Source organism: Leptosomus discolor, chromosome 6 (assembly GCF_034619465.1).
Source record: "Leptosomus discolor isolate bLepDis1 chromosome 6, bLepDis1.hap2, whole genome shotgun sequence".
NCBI classification, from domain to species: Eukaryota; Metazoa; Chordata; class Aves; order Leptosomiformes; family Leptosomidae; genus Leptosomus; species Leptosomus discolor.
Window position 1 is genome coordinate 26,201,685 of NC_141396.1, and position 21,413 is coordinate 26,223,097.

The 21,413-nt window shown below is 36.1% G+C and overlaps 1 protein-coding gene across 15 annotated transcripts in view; it reads right to left on the reverse strand.

The window, feature by feature from the left end:
* Positions 1-562: 562 nt before the first annotated feature.
* KCNMA1 (potassium calcium-activated channel subfamily M alpha 1) overlaps positions 563-21,413 on the reverse strand; it is a 518,713-nt gene continuing 497,862 nt past the window's right edge. For 5 of the 15 annotated variants that reach the window (XM_086466789.1, XM_086466787.1, XM_086466783.1 and 2 more), the window contains 5 exons: positions 20,432-20,562; positions 11,733-11,927; positions 9,973-10,091; positions 8,024-8,248; positions 693-717 (listed from right to left, as the gene is read on the reverse strand). In XM_086466789.1, the coding sequence (XP_086322915.1) occupies positions 693-717; positions 8,024-8,248; positions 9,973-10,091; positions 11,733-11,927; positions 20,432-20,562 (695 nt within the window). Of the gene's footprint in view, positions 718-5,936; positions 5,966-7,998; positions 8,249-9,972; positions 10,092-11,732; positions 11,928-20,431; positions 20,563-21,413 lie in introns of those variants that run through there. The other 10 variants (XM_086466777.1, XM_086466785.1, XM_086466782.1 and 7 more) reach the window with 4 other exon arrangements.

Genomic DNA, 21,413 nt, shown 5'->3' on the forward strand with positions numbered 1-21,413 from the left:
GCTGAACAAAATACACATCCTCCAGTAAAGAAACATTTTGGTGGACTGTTCTTTTTTTTTTTTCTTTTTTTTTTTTTTTGATTTACTAAAATACTAGTTGGACCTTTTTTCTTTTTTGTAAATATATCATTTGTCCCCTTTAATTACATGTCTTTATAACTGTGACCATCATTCTCCTTTAAGCCAAAGACTGAGGTTTCTTTTTTAAAAATTCTCTTAGGAGTCTGGCCACATATGCAGGTTTTTTTATTATAAGGGAAAATACTTGACAATGAAAAAAAAAGAAAAATATATTTTTTTCTAATAAATAAAAATAATTTAAAATGCTAGAGGCTATACATGACTAGTTTTGATTATGTTCATTTATAAATGAAAGAGTTTCCAAAATACGTGGAAGCAATATTAAAGGCAGACAAACAAAGATCTGTCTACTTTATTTTCCCATTAAGCTTGCCCTTCTTAACTTCTCCATCAGTGGTTCAGCATGTAAGAGGAATAAATGTCACATCACCATTCATGAAGTTTGTCAGGCTTTAAAAAAATAGTTCTGGCCTCGAAGGAGTCAACATTCATCTTCGACTTCTCTGATTGGTGGTATCAAGCTGCTTGTCGATTTATATTGATTGATCTGATTGGCCATGTGAGTGCTCATGGGCTTGATTTGAATGTTTCTGGGATAGGCATTATCCGGCTCATCTGTAAACCATTTCTTTTCTGCTAAGGAGCAAAATGGGTAGAGACAGAATAAGGAGGGAAAATGAGAGTTTTAATTAGTGAAGCACATATACACATAAATACCAAAAAAAAAAAGGAAAAAAAAAAGAGAGGGGGAGCAGTCAGGAAAGTCTATAGAGAAATGGCAATCAATAGAAGAATTTGAGTAATTACTAGCAGTACAGTGCATTAGATTAACACTGCTGAAAATACTTTTCATGAAAGGAGGATGACATGTTTGCAGATTTGATAGTAGAAGTTAAAGAACAATGTCAATATGCTATTTTTCTTGTTGAATGTAAGAGAGCTCTTTTTTTTTTCGTTTTTTCCCATCTTCAGGTGAACACACTGATTCATTTATTGAAAAAAATGATACAAATGAAACACTAAACTAAGAAGCTAGGGAGAGCAGATGGGACAAGGGTAATGCAGAAAAGAGCGTGTGAGTCCATATACAGAGGAGTACCTAAAGAGTGAGAGGCTTCTCTGAATCATTTCAGCCTCGGGGTGGTCGCTACCACTGGCTCAGAAATCATGCAGGAGAATGTAAAGAACTTTCTGCAGTTGGTGCTAGAATAAACAGGACATGCGTTCATGCTGCCAGATGGCTGCCTTCCTGCACAGGATGGCCATTATATCACTACCTAGCAACCTGGCTACTTGGGAACTGCTGAACTCCCCAGTTTGGGAAGGTGTATGGAACATACCTGATGCTGCAGATGACTGTAGTAGGGGCTTAAATTAATCCTGAATGGATTGGTAGTGATACATGACAGTAAAGCAAAGGAAGCAAGGACTTAAAGGAAGATTAGAGGGCAAGCTATTCCTTTTATATCTTTGGACAGTGTCTGTTTCCATGATCACAGGAAGAATTCTATGGTACTGTTTTAGGGTGGGCTGGGAGCAGTGTGGAAGAAGTAAGGATGCTGAGGGGCTGCAGCATTGCAGCCATTCCCTAGATACTTATAATTGTAACCACCATATTGTATTATTCATACACAGATGTGGACAAAACTTAAAATTCACAAAAGAAAAAAAAAGCAAAAGAATTTTCTTAAGGCCTTTAGAGAGCAATTACTGCTGTTGTTTCTTAATTTCGGATATGCAACTTTACAAGATAACTCTATTCAAAGACTTAGAAACTCTTGGTCTTAAGAGTGGCTTATGGCCATTAGATGCTTGTGGTTTGACAAACTTTGTTCTCGCCCTCCTTCCCCAAATTCCAGAGGTGGATATGCAGAGCAGTGAGCACAAATGGTTCTGGGAATGGGGTACTGCAACTGGGGCACATCAGAGCTGCTGCTTTTACATGTATGGACTACTTCCCATTCCAATGGGGAAACCAAAATGCTTCAGATGCTTTTATGTCTCACTTGCATAATACAAAACTGCCACTTTTGCTTACCACTGAAATGCTGTTGTATCTGGGCTATCAGGGCAGGAGTGGAAGAAGTGCTCATTTAAAACAAACAAACAAACAAACAAACAAACAAACAAAGCAAAATCCACCTCAGAAACCTAAAGACAGAGTATAAAAGCTCAGGAGGTGAGGGAGAGAATAGAAACAGGAACACCAGGAAGAATAAAGGATGAATATCTGGGCATAAATGCATAAAAATAAGCAACTAGCTTTGAAGGTAGGGAGTCTAAAGAAGCGGATTGATTTCCAGAATTACTGGACTTCTCAGTCACTTTCATGAATACAAACTTTAAATACTTAAAATTGATATGGATTTTAAGCATCTACATGCAACATGACCACTCCCCAACAACAAACCTCAAACTTGTGAAGGTTTAATCCACCTTTTTGATTTTTTTTTCAGATATGTTACCTGCGCTTATGCTTTTTTAAAAAATTAAATTTTAAAAAAGGTATTAATCATTAATAGTTTATTACTGAAAGTAAACAGAACTACAGCATTGTTTTTCTTGTAATTTTCTAAAATGTGGTTTACTTCTTTTTAAAATGTACTACTCATTTGCAATTAGGGTAGATAGTTCCCTGCCCCCTTAAAGTTGCCTAAGCCTGAACAACATTCAGTCTCCCATCTCTCTCTCTCTCTCTCTCTCTCTCTTACCTATTGTAATTAAGTTCCCTTTGATTTGAACAGATTGGACGATAAGAATTCATAATGTTACATCCTGCACACTGAAGCTAACTGATTAAGTGCTTTAAATTATTCTTCCTGACAGAATGATAAAGTTACAATCTGTTCAGAGATGATCTACAGCTTGCCAGACTCCTACCGCTTCTTTCTACATTCATTTATCTTTTTGTCAAGCAGTTTAAAAAAAAAAAAAAGACCTCAATTCCACAGATCTTTTAAAGTCATCAGAACATCTGAATTATTAATGAGACTTTAAGGGAATGGTTCCTGATGGGGGCTGGTTTAAGAAAGGTTGTAGGAAAAAAAATCTGGGAATGTGTACACATCAAAATAATTTCAGCTCCATTTAAAAAACCATTTAGTTCAAGTGTGACACATGAACCATTATACATTTGTGGAAACCAATTTTATGTGATCTACGATTAAACTAACCTTTCAGAGAGGTGTAAAGTGTGATGGTTATCACGTTTTAAAAGCCTTGCAAGATCACACAAACAATTTCAAACTAACAGTTTTCTAATGGTTTGTGTTTAAAATGATTTTCAGGCAAGTTAAGCACTGTGAACTTTTATCTCTATCTTCTTTTTTAACATATGGTGCACAAACTTTCCTTGCAAACAGAACTTGGTGCAAGTTAATTCTGTCTTGTAGCAAGAAAGGGGAGAACTGCATGAGATCTAAGGATCAGGGAGGAACTGCACTGTGTTTCTCAGCAGCCAGTGTAAAGCATTTCCATCTTCTCTGCTTTCTCGGGAATTCTAAAAACAAGGCAATTATTGATATGTTTATCTTTACAATAAAACTCATATCCAGGGAGCTGATCTTTAAAAAGACACCATCAAGTCTCTTTTTGCCTTTAACTTCGTGAGTAATAAATACAGAAAATAATGCAGAAACTGGTAGATTCTAATTTCTTTTGCTGTTTAAATTTCTTTTTGCCAGTGCTGCAACCTTGATCCAGGCATTATAATTTTCAGCATCAAATGCGTTATATCTTTCCTGTTCCTTTTCTGCTCTTAAAATTGTCTTTGACCACATAATGACAAATCTCCTGTGAAAGTCCATCAACTTCTATACTTACCTTTGAAATATGAGCTTGACACTCCTCATCTTTACTCTTGGCCACTAAGACATTCTGCTCCCAGTTATTAAACGTCCTTCCGCAACCCCTTAGACACTTTTCAATCTTTTTTGTTATGCTCACACTCTAACTTTGATATGTCTTCCAAAACCTTAGCACAGATTTTTACTTATCTTACACAAACTACTTAGTCTTTCCTTCAAATCAGTCCAGAAAACCCTTTTTTAAGTCTTTATATATTGTTATATTCACCAAATTTTTTTTAGTTTTCTTTCAGTTTCTTTCTCTCCCTTTTGGCATACACATATTGATCCTTACCATATGTGTTTCTACATTACAGTGAGAACAGGCATAGTTTTCTGTTTTATTTTTTTTTAAGAACTGTTCAAGAAAGTCCCTGATCTTCCTACGTTATTCAACAGGTTTGGTTTTGACAGCATCAACTGAGAGATGTTGGAATATCTAAGTAACTGCATGTATCAGAAAGCAGAAAACATTTACTTTGCCCTGAAACACCTGTGTTTGCAATGGGATAGCAGCATCCCAGTGTGTCCGTGAAGGTTCTAAAGGCTCCATGCTCCTTTTACAAATAAATAAAAATTAACATCTTGTATAAAACTATTCCCTGCAGCATAAAAAGATACAAATAACTAAAGTAAAATGATGAAAATATAGATTTATTCAGCTTGTGTAAGACTCTAGCAATTTTCTCCAGCTGATTTATTGTTCTGGTGCTTTAAAATTTCTGTCATTAATTCTGGACTGAGTAATCACATTTGAGCAAATGTCACTGTGAAACATCCTCTATTCTAAGCAGAGGCAAAGAAAGTACTAGCTAAACATAACACAAAGATTTATTAAATGTGTATTCTCACCATAATCCCAGGTTACCTTACAATTGTTTTAAACATGCATTTTTTTACTCTTATGACACTTGCAGTTTCAGATGAGTCTGTATGTGTATGTTTGTGTGCCTTCCCCCTCCACATAAGCAGCTTTATATATAAGCTGAAAATTCTCCCATGCAATTTCTTCCTGTATGAGAAAAAAGTAATGAAAGTTTCTCCACCCACCAAGCAATCCTTTGTTTGGCAGATGAATATTTTACATGTAGCAAGTAGTAAGCAATTTGCAGGAAGAGAGAGAAGCAGCTATTTTTACTTTCTGTGAACGTCTTTATTTTGCTTCAAGGTAACTAAAGTTTTGGGACAAAAATACTATTCTGGACTTGCAATTGATGATTTTTTATTTTTTAAACTAGCAAAATTCTTACTTTTGACAATGGGAATTTAACTGGAAACCAGTTTAGGCCAGTGGGAAGACATGCCAAGAACCCACAGATTTGCTAGCTACGGTTTTGTGTCAACACTCAGATCAGATCAACAAAGTTACTAAGAACCTAGTTTCCATTGTCAAAACCACACACGGACTGATATAAGTGACAGGACCTCCACTTAAAGCTCATATGGCTTCATATTAACACACTTCCTTCCTCTGCTAAATGGAAAACATCAAACATTAATGGGAAAGTATCCTGGTGTCAAAGCCATTAACTTTCTTCCAAAATGCATAACTGCTTTTGACTATCTTCAGTCAATATTTCCAACATAAAAAGATGCTCATGAACATACACGGGGGAGAGGTGAGTAGGGAGGGGAAGGGAGGAAAGGAACTGGCATGAGGAATGGGAAATTAATGTAATGTCTGCACCAGGTCAGATATCTTCACTGAGCGGGAACCTGGGTGTTTACTAAAGGACACATGCAATTAGAAACGCAAGCAGATGAGAGGATAAAAAATAAAACAGGGTTGAGCAACAGCAGCAGCAGCAGCCGCCAGTTTAACTTCTGGTTTGGAAGGGAAAAAAAAGGCAAAAGAAAACCAACAAAACAACCAACCAAACAAACAAATCAATAACTGAATAAAGTTTGTAACTATTTTTCTTTTTAATTTCACAAGTTTTCACAAGGACAAAGTTATAGAAGGAAACCCACAGCAGTTTCTAGGTCATGCAGAACCATTAATTGTCATACCTTGGCCCATTCTATTCATCCTTGTTGCACTTTAGAAAAAGAAGTAAGCTATGTAAGTTTTACAATGCTTTTAAACTGTCATATTCCTGTTGAGCACTTTAACTGGCACACCCTTATAGTAATAAATATTCTTAGGGCAAAACATGATAACTTTCTTTGCAAAAAGAAATACATGAATTTGTCTTTATAATGAAGAGCAACCATAATAGTCTCATTTGTGGAGAGCATCCATAATTTGCAATGTATTTCACTGATAGGACTTACAGATGCATTTGAATGCACAACACACATATGCACTGTATTCTAATCACTATGCTTAACACTGCATAGTAGTACTCTCTGTAGCCCACTTACACAGTTCCAGGTTTTGTCAGTAAAAGTGCTTGGCTTCATTGTCAATTCACACAGCAAGCAAATCTTCAAAATTATCATGCTTGGGGAAGAGGAAGGTAGAAAAAAACACTAACCATAAAAGCACCTTGTCAGGTTTGGCAGTTACAAAGCTAATCACTTCCACATCCAAGTATTTATTTTCTGTCTGCATGCTTTCTTGCTGGGTAGCCAGGGAAGATGGCATGTGTTTCTGGCCTCCTTACCCAGGGAAACTTTTCGTACAACCTAGAACTAGTCCCATATTTCAAAAGGTTGTAACTTGAAATTAAAAAAAAAAAAACAGGCTTGAAGTATAATTTCTATGGTTGTCTAGGATCGGTTCCTTTCCACTACTTTAATTCCTGCCACAATTTTTGTTTGCCTAAGCGTGTCATTGGTAAGGATCTTCAAGAACCAAACTCTGGCAAGTGCCTAGAACACGATGCCTCAGCCCAGTTAGTATTTCCACCACAGCCCTCTCATTCTGCTCATTAGCTGTCTAGGGCACAGCACCATTTCTACCCAAATGGGAGAGACCTTAAAGGCACCCAGTTGTCTTCTCCTGCATTCCTGCATACCGCGTACTGGCACGCACCTGTTGAAAAGAATGAGCTAGAACATGGAGCAGGATTTCTGGAGGATCTTCACATATTAGGACTCTTCTTGTAAGATTTATACCACCACTCTAACTTGAGAACGTTAAACTATTGTCTGGGGAAAAGGAAAAGTCCCTCGAGATCTGATACTTAAGCATAGAAAAATGCTTGCCTTTTTCTGAACATTATTTATTCTGTACATAAGGTGACTAATTCACCTTTTAAAGATGTCAAAGTCCCAGGAAAGGAGTTTTTAATGACTTACATGCAATATTTATGATACATATGGCTTTTTATCCCAAATGTCAAAAGTGAAAGAAAATATAGCTATTCATGTGGCAGTATAAATAGACAGAATAATAATTTAATATGCAATTAGACTCTTTCTAAACTTAAATTAAACCATTGGAGTTTTACAACGCCGTTCCCAGACAATTTCAGCGTTAAAAGGAAAAGACAGTATCTCAAAAGGCTAGTATTTTAAAGAAAGTCCTTAAACAAGCAGAAAAGTCCCTGATGTTGCTTTGGTATAAAGCAGGTGCGTTGCAATAATCTATACATAGAGTGTGAGCCCTATATAATATAAGCTTTGAGAGTGAAAAATCAGTGGGGATTTTTTTTTCCCCCAATGGGTTAGTTTTATAAGCTTCAAATAAATGTAGCAACTTCTGTAAATATGAATATTAAAAAAAAACCTACTGCAACATACATCAACACTTCTGCACTAAATGACTTTCTTTGTGTAACTCTGACATCAAGAGCAAGTGTCCATGTTAAATATACTCTATTTTCTGATATGTAGAGTAACTACAGTGAGTTATTCATGTTTTCAGTGTGCCTGTGGGTTTAGAATTTTTCTTTCTCCCCTAGCATCACAAATAACTTTTGGTCCGTCTGCTTTGTTGCTGTTGTGCTTAAGGGTTTTATGGTGGTGAAATAAAAATGACACATGCACACTATCATACATATGCAAAATATGTGTACAAAAAGGGAGAACTCCATGGGGAAACAGGGAACATTACTGCTGGAAACATTAACTGGGGAGAATGGGTGGTGAATGCAAGTTTCACACACAGTGGGAGCAAGTACACATATCAAAGTCTATCTTCCTGCACATACTTCTGTTTTTCCCGGGAATCCCTGGTCTTGGTGCGGTTCGGTCGGTTTGCTGTCGACGGGATGGAGTGAACTGATGAGCTCTTCTTGCTGGAAGAATAGGAGGAATGGGAGGAATGAGAAAGACTGGCCCGGGACTGGCCAGCGTTGTGGTCAAATTGCATTAAACAGAAGATCAAGTCTGTCGGCACGAGCTCAAATTCATATGGTGGGTTTGTGATAACATAACTGGAAAGAAAAGAAGAAAGAAAGAGAAAGAAGGTTTAGATTTGTACTAAAAAATTTCTTCTAAAGTTGTTATCTCATTAACATTTACCCATATTTTTGCATTTGTTTCCTTCAGTGTGTACCAAATTTTAGCTCACATAATACCCATTATGATTTAGGACTTTCTTATGTCAGATATCACTTTTTGTATGTTTTCTGTTGCACAGATATACTGTCTGAGTAGGACATTCTTCAAGTGGATCACGTCATGACTTTTCAGAGAAGGCACCCTCCTTTCTCTAGCTGCACCGTACCGCACTGACTCTAACAAACAGATCTACATATTCACAAAAAGCAGTAACATACCCAGCAGCAACAGTATTTAAAAGAAAAAAAAAGGGAAAAACAGGGAGAGGACGATTTTAGGCGGAGTTATATTTAAATATATATTTACTATATATTTATTAATTATTTAAACACTGTCAATAGAGCAAGGGATATAATTATTTGTTTGGATTGTGACTGTACATAAAAGAAGTTAAGAAAAACATATCAGCAAAGTTGCAGTGAAGTTAATCCTGTTCATTCATTGCACATGTACATTCATGGCCTGAAAAAGCATTTATAAAGAGAAATCTTCACATCCAAGAATCCAGCATTGCTAAGTATACATTCCAGGCCTGAAATTAAAACTCTATCAATTTCAAGAGTCCAGAACTTCAACTAACCCCCTGACAGGGTAGGAAGAATTTATAGACCCTGCTGCTAAATTTTTCATGCATGTGAAAACATATTTGAGCAAGGCATTTGTTGGCATTTTCTGTTCAAGCAAGAAACAAGTAAAAATTGATCATGAAGCTCACAACTTCTTTTCAAATTAATTTATACTCATAAGAAATCTGGCTTATCTGCCTCAGGGACAGAAGTCCCTTATTAATCCAACAAATAATCCCAAGTATAGCAAGGACCGTGTAAATCTAAACTGAAACCAAATTTTTCTACCCAATTTGTCCAAATCCTTACAGAAGAAACCGCTTTGGTGAGCTGCAGGGTTGTTTATTGCCATGTTCACCCAATAATGATGCTTTTTGTAGTGAATGAAAGAGTAACAGATGGTAGATTTGTGACAGTTCTGGTATGGGTCTGCGTGTGTATTTCTAGTAGGCACTTAATTAAGACACATTTGAAGTAAGCTGCTAAATGGCCTTCAGTTTGCAAAGATGAAAATGTGTCTGCTCTATTTAAAACACTGAGGTCAGATTTGGTGCTACTGAACTGAAAATGCAGCCTACCAAGAGAAGAGTTTCCATTTACTGGAAGAAATTATGATTAGATACAGATAGTATCAATGGGAAGCCCACAGGAGTATTTTTTGAGCATTCAGAAAAAAGGAAGTCTAGCTACTATAATCTAAATTATTATCCAGTAACTTACAGCTGATTGATATAAGTAAACTGAAGTCCTTTCCTTGTATGCAAGCATTGGATCATCATAAATCAAACAAGATAACTTTAATTTTTTTTTTTTTACTAAAATTAGCCGAAAACTTATGCTACAATATCCAGCTTATGCTTTAAACTCAGCTTAAGAGTCATCGTGAAGTCCTCAAAGAGTTAGCTTTTGTGTTAAAGTTATGTAAAAAATGGAGAAAGCTCTTTTTTAGATTTATTACAGGCACTGGGGTCTTCCTCACAGAAACAAATGATGAACAGCAAAGCAGAGATGTTCTAAAAGACTGGACTTACCGTTTAGTGCATTGGCTGGGAGTACTTAGATGTGCATCCCTTAATCGATAAATTCCAAAGCAAAGCATATTGTATGTTTTCAGTGCTTTACAAAATAGATCTCCATAACAACCTCCATCCTAGAAGAAAGAAAGGAGGGGCAGGGGGGAAGGAAAAGACAGTATTTTTTCCTTTCTTTTCTCTGTTAACACAATGTCAGGGAACAGGATTTTCAGTATAAGCCTATACAAAAAGGACAATGTATAGACAATCTGCTGTTTGTCACAAATAAGAATCTTTTACCAAAGGAACTGAATAATCTAAATGTTTTATTTCAAATAGGTATTTATGTAAAGTGATTATTATTTTGGAGAGCCTTGGCCTATGAAATGATGGTAAATTGGGAAAAGTGAGTGATTTCCCTTAAGCTGGAAATATCAATTTTGGTACCAAACAATGCATATTCTACAAATTATACTATCTGTGGTATTAAAATTGTCAGTATTTTTGACTCTTTTTTGGCAGTAGCCATACTGTCATCTAGACAAATAAATTAACTGGGGAGCACAACAGAAATTAGAGTTCTGAAGGGTTAGAAGGATAAAAAATTATCTCCCACTGTAAAATAATGATAAATATATGCCAGTTTCATAAATTATATAAACCATTTTGATTAGCAAAAAAAAAGTTTAGATTTGATACTCTGTATATCTGAAATATTGACTCTTAAATAACAATGAATGTTAATGCATTCTGCCTTCACTGATGTAGTGCAATTGCGGCTCTGGCGAAATAGCATTTAAAGGATTGGTATTGCTTGTTTTATCTGTGGAAAACATTACACTGCATGCCCAAGTGTTTGGATGAGCTGGTAGTCTCAGCTATGAAATGACTCTATATGAACTGAAAGGTTGTTTACTTCTATCTGTGTACTCTCATCACCATTAATCCTTAAGGGTACCCAGCTGCTCCAGGTGAACCTGCTTTAGCAGGGGGGTTGGACTAGATGATCTCCAGAGGACCCTTCCAACTCCTACCATTCTGTGATTCTGTGATTAAACTGGGATTCCCTGTCATTTGTGTGCAGAAAGTCACTCCATTCTTTTTTTGAACAGAGCTGGTGAACACAAGGTTAATTAAGAAATATCAAATCCTACATCATCATCAAAGTGAAATGGGTGAAAAGATCACAAGATTTGGACCAGAAAACATTTCTAGACACTTCTTTATCCAAATGCACCATTTTCTAAAGATTGTTTGTTTCTTTGCTTTTGTTTGGTTTTTTTTTTACTTCACTCTTAGGATAGTGAGGTCAAAATGTCAGATTTCACAAGAATTTAGTTCATCCAGAAACAGCACAAAACAAACCTCATAGCTCTGTTTTCAAGCTAATAAGCATAACTTCAGGAAGAACTGGAAGCTCCATGCAAAGACTAAATAAGTTTATCAAAACTCAACAAAGGTACAGATATTGCTCATGTTTACAATAGACTATTGTTAGAATGGTTATAACCTACAATCTCTTTAGCTGACAAGAAGAAACACAGGGTTTTCTGTATGAAATATCTTAGCAAGGAGTCTGAGAAATCATATAGCTTCTTAAAAAGAGTAACAGCAAACCTGGCACCCTGTGTTATGAATTGTCAAATGAACCAAACGTGCTATTAAATTATAAATAATTAGGAATGTTATGCTAATTAAGATAGTTTTTTAATTCAGTCTGAGAGAAAACAAATAGATTGCAGACCAGCCTTGGTCCTACATTTCTCTCGTGATCTTACCCCTAGGTCTGCAAATGGCCCATCATACAAAGCCAACTGAGCAACTCGACACCTGTCCCTGTTTGCAAGTGTCTGGGGCGTGCTGTAACCTCCTCTCAATGCATTTTCCTCAGCAATCAGTGCTTCCAGCTCTGGTGTGGCTCCTCCTGTTACCAATGTCCGTATCAGTGTGAGGATATTGTCATTGAAGTATGTCTGCAGAGATAAAAGAAAGCTCTTTAAGCAAACACCATTAAAGTCACAGCTGAAGACATCTAAATTACAACTTTTCTGGGTTTCTGCTGTTTAAAGTTCTTGGCTGTCTCTTCAAATAACTTTCTATGGAAAGTGAAAAGACAGCAGACTCCAATTACTCTATTTTCTTCTATCCCATTAGGCTCCCATACTACATACTTCCTTTTAAACACCAATTCAGGCTGATTTTTATTAAAGTACAAAAATGTGAATGATTTATGTTTCCTATAATTGGTGTTAGTAGTGATGCAATGACTGCTTTCCTTCTCATTGCCTTCATGTCTAATAATGGGCTTTAGAACATGTAATTGTAAAATTCAGACCACATTTAAAGCTTACACAAGCTAGATTGCCTTTTTATTCTTGTCACCAATTCGTTGGGGAGCTGCCTTTGTGCTGCAAATGTCATTGCTTATTACTGTGGCTGGACTCTAGCAGTCTAACCGATGTATTGTACTAAACATCTTATTACGAGACTTGACAGTGTTCAGACATAAGCATGTATCAATTAAACATCCTGAGTTCATTCCAGATAAATGTATGATGAGTTTGGGATCCTGGTGGTCCTTTTAAAAAACTCTAGGGTATAGGGTAAGTGTGGTTTATTAGGGAAGATTTACTTCACACTGACATTTTGCCAGCATCTGTAGCATTGCTGGTCTGTCAGGCAAACAATGGGTATTTTAAATATTAATTTAAAGCCAGATGAATGACTTTCAAGTTCACTTAAAAGTATACTGGCATAGTTCGGAGATACTCGGTTAAATATCTGCAATGTAATGTACTGGGCAAAAAACAACGTTGAACTAAAAAAGGAGGTATGATCACTTACAATGTCACTAACGTCTGTGTTTTCAGAAGCTTTTCAAGTGTGGGGGACATAGGAAAAGAAAATGAGCTCACTGTAGAGTACACAGGATTGATATTACTGGATTTGTGACTCCTGTTGAACTTAGGACTTGGAACAAATGTCTGTAATCCAAGTAAGTCAAAACAAATACTGAATTCTCAAACACTGCTTGTTGTCCAAAGACAATACTTTTTAAACAGTACTTTTCAATGAAATTCACTGCTCTGTCCATATAATGTAATTGTATTTAATATGTGGGTAAACTGAGGTACAGGTTGAAATAGTCTGAGATCAATAAGCAGAACTGGCTTCCTACCCATTTTACTTTGATATTCTTTCTTTGTATAATGAAACTTCAGTTTTATTGTTCACTTGAGATGACACATAAAACAGGAGAAAATGAATTCTATGCAGCAATGTTTTTCACTGTTACACTGAAGTTTCATATCTTCAAGCTTCTCTGCTTATTTACGTAGGCATATATGCTATTCACCTGTTGACTAAATTAAAATGAGGAACATATTGTTATTGTTATACATGCCCTAAAGCAAATATTTGCATCTCATCAACACCAATTATTTTAATTTAGCCCAGGTAAGGCACTACATATTTTAAATACAAAGTGTGTACTGTAAAGAGTTGCCTGACATGAGCAGGGATTCAGGAAGATTCAGTTAGTCTGAAACAACAGCTAATCTCAAATCAGCTCTTACATATGTGGATGTGCTGTGTATCAATTCAAGTGTAATACTCAAACCTTTCTTAACATATCGAAAAATCAATGTGACCCCTTGCAGGAGTGTAAGTCTGGAGTGATTATGCAATGTTTAATAGTAATGCCGTGGTGAGAGAAAGAAGACATTCAGACACGATTGCTTAGTCTTCAGTTACTTCTTCCTTGATGTCCCTGAGGTGAGAATCAGAGTTGCCCTCTTTGGCTGCTCTTCCCACACGCTATACTTTTTCAACGTGGAAGCAGTCAATATTAAAAAATTGGCATTAAGTTTAGTCTCCTTTCTTATCCTTTGTCAGTGTGTGTATGTATGTATATATATAGATATATAGATATATACACACACCACTCAGAGCTAAATTAATTAGCACAATTCCTTTGCTCCTGCAGTTAGGTGGCATTGTTACTTCGCACCAGTTTCATAGATATAAAGCCAAATTCTGCCAGATCTAGAGGTCAGAGGCACTGCAATTGTAGAAGCTGGAAAAGCCCTTTCAGTAAAAATGTGCTTCAACGTATTCTATATAGCACTTTAAGCACACTCCTTCACAAGAGCATATAATTTTCTGCAATAGTATCTTTTCTCATGCCTTCCCCACTCTTTTATTGAGTATTTTTGATTCCTTTTTCTGCTCTAAGTAGTGATATTTAGATTTATTCAAAAATACTACTCTCAGTTTTACATCTATAAATCAAGACAGAAGAACATTAAAGAAAAGTAAAGCATATCTTCACTGGTAGATTTTTTAAGTCTGGTTTACAACGAGGCCAACTACGGTAAGAATGTTCACCTGCTCTAAGACTGATGGATGCATGTGAGGCATCTGTCACAAATGCATTATGTTTTATATAGATGCTGACTTGCAGTGATTGGTAAAACATGCAAAAGACTAAAACTGTACTAATAATTTTATTAGTCTTTGGAAGGTATCACGAGGCCAGCCTTCACTGGTTTCCAACTCTTTCTCTGTCTCTTTATTCTGTAATTCAAATCATAGCAACTATAGCCAGAATCCAAGATTTAAATGCATACATGCTTATTCCATCAGAATTTTGTATGTGCAAGTGCACAATTACCCCTTATAATATATTCAGTTGTAGCTCACTAGAGCATGATCTACTAAGAAATTATACTGTGGCTATATCACTCATTTTAGTACAGATCTGAGAAATGAAAGCAGTAGTAAAATAATGTATCAAGTGAGGCATCTGTCACAAATGCATTAATACAAATAAAATAAAGTAATATAAATTAAATTAAATTAAATTACACCACCCCTCCTTCCCGAACCACAGTGCAATTAAGACATAACGGGCCCAATTTGGACTCATGTCATGTGCCAACCAGGAGTAACTCCAGGAGCCATACACTACTATGAAACTGATGCAAATAAGAAAAGAATCAGGTCTATCGTCAATGGAACAGAATGCTGTCACCAGAGAAAGGCCTCCCACTGCTAGACAAATGTTAAGGCAAAGCTAAGACACTTATTAGTAAAGGAGGCAACATTTATCTTGGAACAATGGCTTAATTTGGGTTTCACACCATGACTGATGTGGATGTCACCATTTCATCAGATGGATGAGTGCAGCCAAATGATGGGTTTTGGTTTTTTACCATCAATGATTGAAAAGATTCCAACTTTCAGTACGGCCTGCTCTGGCATTGCAACGAATCAGAAAATGCCCAACCATAAGCAAGAAAGGATGGGTGAATAGGAAGCTGTAACTTGTCACCTTCTGCTAAAGAGAGTTGCTTCCTTCTGTTCTAATATATTTAACACTCCTCAGGAAAAAACCATCTGTCCACGCTTTCGATTGTCACAAAAATCTGACTCCTCTCATTACCTCTTGCCAGTTTAGAACTGGGGGACACTGAAAAGCTGAACTAGGTGATATCCATTTCCTTTGGAATAATAATACACTGAAATTAATTTGAGAGTGATCTTCTACTTGCTCTGTGGGAGGGTACATGGCCTGGATATGCCAGTACTTATAAGAAACCGATCTACAGAATGCCTTTGGAAAGGTGCTGCTGTACTTAAAGTAACAAGACACTTTCTAGTGACGGTAGTGAATCCCTTTTGTCAACTGTAAAATCATAACTGAAGAAATACTTGTTTGATACTGCCATTAACTGAACCTCACACTGGACACCTGTATGCTATCGCTGTAATCGGCATCTGGAATGAGAATATGAAATAGGTGTAGCCTAAACAGAAAAAAGGAAATGCATCATAGACACTGAAACTGGATAAAGAGCAAGGAAATTCTGACATAGATCTCTGAGCTAGCAGTGCCACCTAGCCTATGCTCTGGAATTGTAGGGCAGCTCTTTCAAACGTTTCTGGGATGCTTTCCCATTTGTTCAATCATTTTTTAAAGTATAATTACCCGAGTGCTTATGTTTTGCAGTTAATGCTGTCAAGCCTTTTAAACTAATTGGTCTTTTACAGAAAATTTAACTGAAAATTAGCACATCTTTTAATAACATTGCTTTAACTTTAATAGCACTTTGCCTTTCATTTATAATTACTCTAAAATTGTCATTTTCCAAGTCATATCTGACATTTTTTTGTATTTGCTAGTGTTTTTTTATGGATTTGTTTTAAGAAGGCTCCTCCTCCACTGCATGCAGTTTCTAATATTGCTTCCAAACAAATATTTTAGCTTGCTTTTATTTTCAGTTGGAGGAATTCTGTTGAATGAATAATATATATCCATACCTGAGGAACAGCTGAACATCAGTAACTCATACCAATAACAAAAGAGCCTTTGAGACAGAGTCAACCAGAAAATAAACAACAGTGTTTCACAGTTTGAAAATCTATTGGTTCTCAAAATATTATCCAAGCTTTAAAGAAGTTAAAAAGTTAAAGAACTGGGACACTTTAGGTTACAAGATGCTGCTTGCTAATCCCCTGAACAGACTTACACAAAAAATAGTCTTGTGTTTCAAAATGTCTGTATCATAGATTAGAACAGTCTCTTTTCTGTATAAATAAGACTGTGAGGATCCCTGAGGGAGAAGTCTTGAGCAAGTGATTTATTGAAAAGGGTTTTTTTAACCATTTTCTTCCATTCTGCACTTTCATTTATATGAAGAAAAAGTAGAATTTAGTATTATAGAACAAAAATCAAACCTAAAGTTCCAGCACAAGGAAATAAATTCTAGGATATAGAATGTTAAATGGTATAATCTGGCTCTGGAGATCCTTGCCTCTAATGGCACCAGGCTGACTGTATATCAAGTCTACTGTCAGCAGTATGTATGGGAGGAATGCCAACCTGCCAGAACTTCTGTGGTTCTCACAGCTTCAGTGCCAAAAAGAATAACAGAGAAGGTTTGGCTCTCAGGCAAACTGTTCAAACCTTTGAACATACTGTGTGTTGATAAAACTGGTTTCCTTGCATGCACAGTATTTTCTGGAATAACTATCTCAACAAGACGTAGAAAAGGAAAAAGTACTTATCCTCAAAAATTTGCTTCTCTTAAGCTACCCTATGTCATGTAACTTCTTTGTAGCTGAAGATAATATTTTTGCAAAACATCAAGATTATTTAAAAGGTGCTTCAAACCCCATGCTTTATAGTCACATTCAATTTGGTGATGAGAATGTGCCTTGCTTTTCAGGAGCAGCACCACCTTGAGACTGACAGACTACATATATTCTTTCCCTAGGTTTGCATATGTTATGACAAAACAAATATTAATGTATCATTCAAGTCTCTGATGGCAGTAGATGTCCCTTCAAAGACGTAATAATGATTAGCTGGCATGATTTAACAATAGCCACTGCCACAATTAAAACATTGTCCATGCCTACAGTCTTCACGCAGAGTACAATAATGCACTTTAATCGAAGCCAGGAGAGACCACTGTTACCATCTCATCAAAAAGACAGCACAGTTTTTCAGCTCGTTATTGCCTTCTGAGCAATGATCTTTGTACTACCACACTGTGAATCATAGGCTTGTGCAATATATTGCCTTTGCTGCAGAGGACAAACTGCGTAGATAACCTTTACTTTTTGAAAAGTAAACTTCATTAAGCCTTTTATCTTTGAAATAAGAAAATAACAAACAATTTCAAATGTAAAATATCTAATACCATCATCTTATAGGAAATAACACTAAATTAGCAGAACATAATGGTCTTTAACATTCAGATTTGAATCAGAAAGTGACAATGTTTTTTCTAATCTGTGATTCATGAGTAGGGTTTAGTCCACTACTTCTATATTAATAAAATTATGTAAAATAAAATAATAATTTAACATTGATTAAAACTGTTGAATTATTATTATTCAGTAAACTGAATACTTCAGCAAATTCTCTAAATACATTTTGTACCTCTTTTTCTATATACATACATACATATGTATTTTCAAATTACCTGCAGGTCAGAAAGAATACTATATTCGTGGGTATTATTCTACTTTCTAATCTTTCTTACATCGCTTTTACTACAAAACCCCACTACTGTTAGAAGAGTTTCATTCTCAATGGAGCACTCCATGCATTGTACGTTTGTATTGTAGGCCATATAAGGAATTTCCATTCCAGAGATATCAACAGAGACCGTAAGTCAGATTTTTTTCTATAAAAATTCAACAATAAAAACCCCTGAATCACTAAGTGGATCAAATAATGAACTATATCTTTGTGTCAAAGTGAGCTGGCACAGGCAAGCACAGTGTGAATTATTTTATTCTTACAGAGTTCCTGTACAATTAATAGGATGAAAGCATAACTGCAGATCTCACAATTTAGTTAGGATTTTGGGTTAGATTTGTCAGTACTGGCTTAAAGTTAGGCAGAATAAATAGAAGCTGGTCCCTAAAAACAAGTGTAGTCTAGAAAAAAACCCCAGATACTATAGTGCAAGTAGATTAGTTTGTATGAGAAATGCTATTTCCCTTGCAGAAGAAATGAAACGAGAATGCATCCTTCCCACGAGAACAGGGATAGTAAAGGGAAAACATCTCACACATCTTACACTTTCTGAAGGGTCAGGAAGAATTTTACTTTTCCAACTCATTACTAGGCTTTTCAGGAATAAAAGAGAAAATAACTCTGACACCGACCAAAAAAGCAGTGAAAGAAAAGACAGGATGGTGAACAATTCTGACTGACTGAATCCTTGCCTTGTCTTCTTGATTAATATTTTTTCTAAGTTAGAATTTTCTACTCTTGTTATCACATCTACTTCTCTGGCTTTAGGCTGCACTCTCCCTGACACATAATATGAGCACTTAGATGTGAAAATGTTTGAAAAAAAGACTCCGTTGAAGAAAGCAGTTGCAGAAATGGAGAGACATGTTGCCAAAACCTAAAAGTTAATAAAAGCTAGCATTAACTAAAAATATTGTGAGGATTATATGATGAGTTCCAAGTAAAAATTTCTGAACAGTCATGTTCCACATACTGCCTTACAACTATTTAAATGATAGACCTTTGCACAAGAACGCAATGGTGTCCACAACATTTCCCTCTCTTTTTTTGTGGCAATGCCAGTGGCAATCAGAAGAATTAACCCTACTTTTTCCAAGATTCTGAATATACTCTACTGAACAATTCATTCAGGGACATTGATTTAGATAATAATGTGAGCAGATAAATAGCTCTCAGTATAACAATTTTGAACTTTCATGTTAAATTATTCCCATTTATAGTGTGACAATGCTAAATATTTTATACATAGAGATTTTAATCACAGAAGGTACAGAGTTTAAGTTTGTTTGCTTAGGCTTTCTAAATTTGTCATGTATACAAAATATGGCAAATAACTTTCAAAAGAAGTATTTTCTGAGTTATTGCAAACTCCTAGGCTGCATTAGAAAAAAGCATTATCAGTGTACTCTGGTATTATTTACCTGTGGATGGAACAAATGAGGAATACAGTAGGGAATAAAAACAGATACATAAATATGAAATACAAATAAAACATTAAATAATAAAAATCACCGTGAATTTTTCTTAAAAGCAAAAAGTTTCATTCTGAATTTAGGTGAAGGTCAGACTTGGCTCCTTTACGGAAATCTGTTTGCTCATTTCTAATATTATATGTGATTTACAACAGATGATTCCCAGCCCTATGGAACTTTATTCCTTGGGGAGCTCAGAAAGCCTATGCTCAGACTTTAAAAAGACTATGTCCTTGCTACATCTAGCAGGGTTTAAGGTCCCTCTGAAAGAAGTGCAGCTCACACAGAGCAAGACTCATCTGAAAATCTAGCCAATACGAAGGAAGGAAGGACAAAAAGGAGTATGACTGAGGCATTTGCTTCAAAACTGCATTATGTCTGCAAACCAAAAATCCTAATGTAGACATAACCAAAGGCCACCATCTGTAGTTTCTGGAATGCGCTTATGCCTTGATTCACAAGAGAACTCATGTGAAAAAAAGATCATGACCTCTCATCACACAAGTAGAGTTCATGTGATGTGTGCAATAGCTTTCGTGTCGTTCTATCAGTGTTCCCCAGTGCTCATACTTAGAGCATTGTTCATGGCTACAGTAAATTAAAAGCCTAAAACATGGTTGAAGCTGTCTGACACGAATGGTGAGCATAGGGATCAACACACTGAATTTGGGTCTGGGTTTCAGGAGGGAGATATAACATTTTTTTGGAAAATACTATTCTTAAAGCCTGACATGTGACACACTGAATTTAAAATTGTGGGCTCATGGCAGTCCTAGATATCTCAGTCATTTTAAGTCCTGTGTGTCCAACTAAAAAATAACCTAGTTTAGGCTCTGAAATACTCTTGACATCTAAGAGAAAAGTGTCTTCTCCTGACTACCTGTGGAAAAGGGACTATGCTTTCATACTCTTTCACGACAAGTCTGACTGAAGGGAATGAAAAACGTTTGCTTACTGCGCTCATGAGAGAGTCCAGCACACTGACAGCAAATGCGGTTCCACATGCAAAGGGCTGCGTGAGATACAATTCTGTGTCTGGATCATCATCATCATCTTGGTCCAAGAACTGAACATTTGAATCATTTACTGAAAATAATAACAATAACAATAATAAAAATCATAAGGTGCTTCTGGGTCACCAGCATGTGACCCTTACACATCACACAGTCAAAAAGAAAAAGAAAAGGCATATGTCTGGAAGCACAGATTTGTGTCTTTGATGTCACTGAAAATGAAATCAAGATGGATGTGAAAATGTGCATTTTAAAATCTGTTGATAATTATCTTGCTCATAAAAGGTGACTCTCTTGCTCTTCAGAGGTGACTATCACTTTGCTGTAAAAGTAGCTTCGTGGCACCAGCTGCCTGCACTCAAAATGAGACACATGATGTTCTTTTATATATTGAGACAATCTTGGTATCGGTTGGGTACAGTGGCTAAGGCCATATGCATGTACAGTGAACTGTTATCACAAGATACCAAGTCAGAACCCCATTGTACAATAAAGGCTGTCCATAAAACTCTGATATAGCCCATAGGCATCTGTTAGATGTGCTGCTGTGATTCCTACTGAGTGGTGTTAATGCACTTATGGCTCAAAAGAGGATAAACTGTCCCTTTAACATGCATCTGTCTGAATGAATGAGCAATACTCCAGATATTTTCTTGCAGCACTGCTTTTTGTTCAAATATTTGTCTCCATAACTTCACTTCCTTAGCCACAAATTCTATATTAGCCAGTGTGGAAAAGAATCTACGTCAGGCCGTTTTAAAGAAAAAGCCCAAATAAAGTAATATTTGTCATTTAGACTTTCTTTGGCATTTCATTGTCACCGTTCTCTGCCTCCATCTCATTCCACTAAAAATTGTTGTTGCCTTAAGATCACTGTATCAAGTGGATCATATTTCATGAAATATTTCACTTCTGTATTAGTCC